The 5,845-nt window shown below is 49.5% G+C and overlaps 1 protein-coding gene across 2 annotated transcripts in view; it reads right to left on the reverse strand.

Annotated features, from left to right (window-relative positions):
* Positions 1 to 1,553: 1,553 nt before the first annotated feature.
* Positions 1,554 to 5,845, reverse strand: part of LOC131734593 (mediator of DNA damage checkpoint protein 1-like) — a 9,931-nt gene continuing 5,639 nt past the window's right edge. For both annotated transcript variants that reach the window (XM_059021390.1, XM_059021389.1), the window contains 4 exons: positions 4,487 to 5,236; positions 4,161 to 4,288; positions 3,488 to 3,612; positions 1,554 to 3,077 (listed from right to left, as the gene is read on the reverse strand). In XM_059021390.1, the coding sequence (XP_058877373.1) occupies positions 2,014 to 3,077; positions 3,488 to 3,612; positions 4,161 to 4,288; positions 4,487 to 5,236 (2,067 nt within the window). In that variant the 3' untranslated portion in view covers positions 1,554 to 2,013. The remainder of the gene's footprint in view (positions 3,078 to 3,487; positions 3,613 to 4,160; positions 4,289 to 4,486; positions 5,237 to 5,845) is intronic.

Below are 5,845 nucleotides of genomic sequence, written 5' to 3' on the forward strand. Positions count from 1 at the left end.
GGAAGAGTCTTCGCTGGTTCAAGTACTTCCCGTTGGAGTCGATAAGAATGGCTACCTTGGAGCTGTATATTTTATTAGCCTGTCTACTCGAGGGAGTCTGTGTCTCTGGGGCAGTGTGTGTGATGTGGGAGGGAGGGGCAGTGTGTGTGGTGGGGGAGTGGGGGGTAGTGTGTGTGGTGGGGGGGAGTGTCTCACTGTCGGGGTGTGCTGGGGGAGTGGGGTGTGTGTTTGGATCAGTGTGTGTGGTGGGGGAGTGGGGGGTAGTGTGTGTGGTGGGGGGGAGTGTCTCACTGTCGGGGTGTGCTGGGGGAGTGGGGTGTGTGTTTGGATCAGTGTGTGTGTGGGATGATGTGGTGTGTGTATCGGTGTCGGTGTCAGTCAGACAGGCCCTGCTTGCTGGAGCTCCTGTGTTCTTGGGCTGGCTGTGGTGTTGCTGTTCTGGGTGGGGGGGAGGAGGTGTGACTCTGAGTAGCTGCTCTCTCAGGCTCTGTATGCTCCTCTCTTTGCGCTGCAGCTCCTCTCTCAGCTTGGCCAGCTCGTTTCTCAGGGCCTCGTTGTCCTGCCGCAACTCTCCCATCTCAGCTCCCAGCTCCCTGATGGAAGCCCTGGCCTCGTTCCTCACCTGCCTCACCTCGTCTCTTATCTGCTGCACGAGGTCGTTCTCTGTCAGCGTGGTCAGGGTGAGCTCCTTGAATTCTGCAAACTCCACCTCCAGCAGTGAGAGGCATTCCTTCAAGTGCTGCACTGTGCTGGGCAGTCTGGGGGTGAGCGGGGGGGTGCGGGGGGCTGCAGTGGGGGAGCTGCAGGGGGCTGTGTCTGCAGTGTGGGGGCTGCAGGGGGCTGTGTCTGCGGTGTGGGGAGCTGGCTGCTGTTCTGGGTCTAGTACCTCTGGATTTTTTTTCTCCTTCTCAGCCAGTTCTTTTAGAGCCTGGAAATCTTTCTCGAATAGTTCTAGGCTGGCCTCAGTTCCCTGAATCATAATAGTGCCATTATAAAACACATTGATGCTGAGCCTTGTGCTGTCAGGGTCAGTTTCATCTCCTATACGCAGTTGCCTTCCTTTGCAAATCCCTCCCAGCTTGATATTACTATGTGCTGTGCAGAGGGCTGTGTGCCAGGCAGTGGGGTGCTGTGTATAGAACAGCAGGTTGGTTTTGGTCCTCTTGCCCCCAGCCAGGCTGCAGTCTGTTATCAGTGTCTCTGGGGACTCCTTCATTAGCTTGTTCTTATACAGCTTCTTTGCCTTTGCACTGGTGACCTCATCAGGGTATCGGATTACACTGCTAGTCTGGCCCCTCCCACTCTGCAGGTCTAAATTGATACATTTATCCATTCCGACCAACTGCCAAAAACCAACCGGTTTCAGCTGCTTTCAGTGACTGAGAGTTTTTAGCTATTAGGTTTTAGTTAATTTGTTATATTAAAAAGGCTTACCTTTTATTTTCCTCTTCAGTTCTTTTCTTTTTCTTTCTTTTTCTTTCTTTCTGTTTATTTCAATTTGTCTGTTTCTTTCTATTTCTTTCTGTTTCTTTCTCTTTCTTTCTGTTTATTTCTCTTTCTTTCTGTTTCTTTCTTTCTTTCTCTTTCTTTCTTGTTTAATTTTCCTGGAGGTCTTATTTCTTTTCTTTTCCTCTTCAGTTCAGTTCTTTTCTTTTGCTTTCTTTCTATTTCTTTCTTTCTCTTTCTTTCTTTCTTTCTTTCTTTCTTTCTTGTTTAATTGTTTAATTTTTCCTGGATGTCTTATTTCTGTAGTAAAAGTTTTCCATTTGTTTTTTATTTGTTCTTACTGATTTATATTCTTAATTCTCACAATTAAATTTACTCTAGATTAACATTTTTTTAGTTTAAATTAAGAGCTCATCTTGCTGCTGCTGCCTCTCTCTCTCTCTCTCTCTCTCTCTCTCGCGCTCTCTCTCTCTCTCTCTCTTCTACTTTCTCTCTCTCTCTCTCTTTCACTTTCTGTGACCCTCCTCCACAAAATTAAAAATGTCAAGCGTTTGAATGGTTATGACATCACAGACTGGTGTGCAGCACTGTCAAACGACTGTCTTCAAAAGCTGAGGTCTGATTGGCTGTTAGGTCCGCCTCACAGAACCCTGAATCCGGACTGGCTAACTCCTGGCCAGGTCCCGCCTCTTTTCGGATGTAAAACAGGATCCCATTGGTTCTCTGCTGGCCGGGTCGTTCTGCTGCAGTCTCTCCTGAGCTCTGATTGGCTAGATGTTGGGTTTCTGCTTTCTGATTTGCCGCTTTGACGAAAGCGTTGTTTTTTTCTGCCGCTGTGATTTGATTGGCCGTTTGGGGTACTGAGCACTGATTGGATGGTGGTTTGGCCAGCTGAGCTTGCTGATTGGCTCGTTTGTCAGAGCTGAAGATTTGATAGGTCGTTATTTCTTCCAGGATGTGAATTTCATTGGGCGGCAGTTTGGGGTCTTCGATTTCATTGGGCGAGGTTTTTCTCCTTTCAATTTCATTGGTCGGAAGTTCGTAGCCTTCTTCCATTTCATTGGGTGACATTTCCAAGCCTTCGGTTTCACTGGTCGACACGTTTTTGTCTTTGTTCTGATTGGACGACGCATCAATCCCTTCGATTTCACTGGACGGCATTTTGGAGTCAAGCTGAATCTCATTGGGCGAGCCGTCTCTCCCTCGAATTTGACTGGCCGACATTTCAAGACCTTCAGTTTGATTGGGTGAAACGTTTCTCCCTTCGTTTTCACTGGGCGTCAATCTGGCGTCCGGTCGAATCTGATTGGGCGAGGCATTCCCCCCTTGATTATCACTGGCTGGCATTTCCAACCCTTCATTCTGATTGGTGGCCGTCTCTGAGCTCAGATTCCTATTGGCTGCCTCTTCTGAGATATACAGGAGCTGATTGGAGGGCTGTCCTGTGCTCTCTTCGGTCTCCTGTCGCCCCACTGCACTGTGGGATGGCCGGGGGGGGCTGGGGGCGGGGCTAGGGAGTCGGGGGCCCCCGAAATTCAGGGAACCCCAAATTTCACTCTTCTCTCTCGTAGTAAATTTCCAAAAATCATCATTCTCGGCATTGGAGTCACTGCAGTCCAGCAGAGACTGAGCTGAGAGGAGAGAGAGAGAGAGGAGGCAGGGAATTCACATTGTAAAAAGTTTAAATACAACGCTGACTTTAACCTCAGTCTTACATTTTTATAATTGAGTTTTTGCACGCGGTTAATTGACCCTGAAATTAATTACAGCTAGTGGATGAATTTACGCTAAAATGAGTTTTACATATAGACTGAATTTCACTTTATAAATGTCTTTGAAATAGTGAGCGAATTTCAATAAAAAATGAGTTTGATACGACATTGTATGTGTATATGAAATAATTAAATTTACCCTCATATTGGTTTTAAATATCCCTTTATCACGGCTTAATATCTCTAATGTAAAAACAGTTATGAGTTATAAATAAAGATATCAATAATTTACAGCCAGACGATAAAAACATTGGTTAGGTTTGACTGACCAGCCATCTCACGACTCCTCCTCGAAGCCTCATTGGCCAGAGCGAAAGAGAGGCTGATGATGCGCTCCCTCTCCCCGTCGCCCTCTAGGGGAATGAGAGAGGTACTGCACCTCTCCTGAGCTACACTGAGACAGAGGGGAGGGGAGAGGGGAGAGAAGACATAATAGCTTTATTACACTGTGCTGTGCTTTACAATGCTTCCCTGTGCTTTAACAGACCTCTCTGTGCTTTACAATGCTTCCCTATGCTTTACCAGACCTCTCTGTGCTTTACAATGCTTCCCTATGCTTTACCAGACCTCTCTGTGCTTTACAATGCTTCCCTATGCTTTACCAGACCTCTCTGTGCTTTACAATGCTTCCCTATGCTTTACCAGACCTCTCTGTGCTTTACAATGCTTCCCTATGCTTTACCAGACCTCTCTGTGCTTTACAATGCTTCCCTATGCTTTACCAGACCTCTCTGTGCTTTACAATGCTTCCCTATGCTTTACCAGACCTCTCTGTGCTTTACAATGCTTCCCTATGCTTTACCAGACCTCTCTGTGCTTTACAATGCTTCCCTATGCTTTACCAAACCTCTCTGTGCTTTACAATGCTTCCCTATGCTTCCCCATGCTGTATGCTTTCTTACACTGTGCTGTTACTGTGGGACTCTTCTCTCAGTCACTCACCTCTTGGTCACCATGCTTCGGATTTTGTCAACTTTTCTCTGCTTGACCGCAATCTCTTCAGGGGTCAGGGAAAGGTCAGGGTCGGAGTTCAGGAAAGGGGCACGCACTATGACCTTTGGGGGGCAGTGCTGAGAGAGAGAGAGAGACGATAATGGTTCTGTATTACACTGAGGGGCGATGGTAGCACAAGTATAGGGCAGCTGCAATGGGATGCCATTGATAGAATGGGACCACAGTGTGCTAACTATACCCTCAATGATCTTCAATGGCAATGCAGACAGACAGACAGAGAGACAGGGGCTCTGCAACACATTTTAAATACATACCCTCTCTCTTCTCACCACTCTCTCTCCCTCTCCCTCTCTTTTTCTCTCTCTCTCTGCTCGCTGGCTCCTCCCATTACCCAGCATGCCCCCGGTCAGGGCTAGCCCCGCCCTCGCTTCCTGTTTCTCTGCAGGCAGGTTGACGGACGACCCTGAGCTGCTTGGGGTCCTCGCTGTGGTGCAGACAGGCAGTGGAGAGGGCAGCTCCGCTTGGGTCCTGTTTGTGGTGTAAACAGGCAATGGGGAGGGCGGTCCTGATATTTGGGTCCTGAGCTGTGTTTTTTGCTCAGGCGGAGTCAAGGATGCCTCTCTCTGGGTCCTGTATGCTGTTATTTGTTCTGGCTGGGTAGCAAGTACCTTTTTTGGGGTCCTGAATGATGTTATCTGTTCAGGCAGTGATGTGGCCGACCGTCTCTCTCTTCTAGATTCTGTTTGTAGCTCAGGCGGGGTAGAGGGCACCTTACTTGGGGTCCTAAATGATGTTATCTCCTCGGGCAGCGAGGTGGCCATCTGTCTCAGGGTCCTGAGCTGCGTTTTTGGCTCAGGCGAGGTAGAGGGCGTCTCCCTAGTGGTCCTGCGTGTCGCTGTCTGTTCGGGCAGAGCAGCGGGCAGCTCCGAGGGGTCCTCGAGAGAGACGCGGCGAGCCATGAGGGTCGAGGGCAGGAAGGAGGTCCGGACAAGCGTCACCCGGCAACCGTCTGTGACATCACAGCCAGAAGAGACAACGAGATCGTCTGCTGCAACATGACTCAACTACAGAGAGGAGAGAGAGGAGATAGAGGAGAGAGGAGAGAGGAGGAGAGGAGAGAGAAGGGGAGAGAGAGGAGAGGAGAGAGAGGAGAGGGGAGAGAGGAGAGAGGAGAGAGGAGAGAGGAGAGAGGAGAGGAGAGAGAGGAGAGGAGAGAGGAGAGAGGAGGAGAGAGAGAGAGGACAGAGGACAGAGGAGAGAGGAGAGAGGGGAGAGAGGAGAGAGAGGAGGAGAAGAGAGGAGAGAGAGGACAGAGGAGAGAGAGGAGAGAGAGGAGAGAGGAGGAGAGAGAGGAGAGGAGAGAGGAGAGGAGAGAGGAGAGAAGAGGAGAGAGAGGAGAGAGAGGAGAGAGAGGAGGAGAAGAGAGGAGAGAGAGGACAGAGGAGAGAGAGGAGAGAGAGGAGAGGAGAGAGGAGAGAGGAGGAGAGAGAGGAGAGGAGAGAGGAGAGGAGAGAGGAGAGAAGAGGAGAGAGAGGAGAGAGAGAGGAGAGAGAGGAGAGAGAGGAGAGAGAGGAGAGAGGAGAGAGAGAGGAGAGAGAGGAGGAGAAGAGAGGAGAGAGAGGACAGAGGAGAGAGAGGAGAGAGAGGAGAGGAGAGAGGAGAGAGGAGAGAGA

This window comes from Acipenser ruthenus, unplaced genomic scaffold, assembly GCF_902713425.1.
Source record: "Acipenser ruthenus unplaced genomic scaffold, fAciRut3.2 maternal haplotype, whole genome shotgun sequence".
In the NCBI taxonomy this organism is placed as follows: domain Eukaryota; kingdom Metazoa; phylum Chordata; class Actinopteri; order Acipenseriformes; family Acipenseridae; genus Acipenser; species Acipenser ruthenus.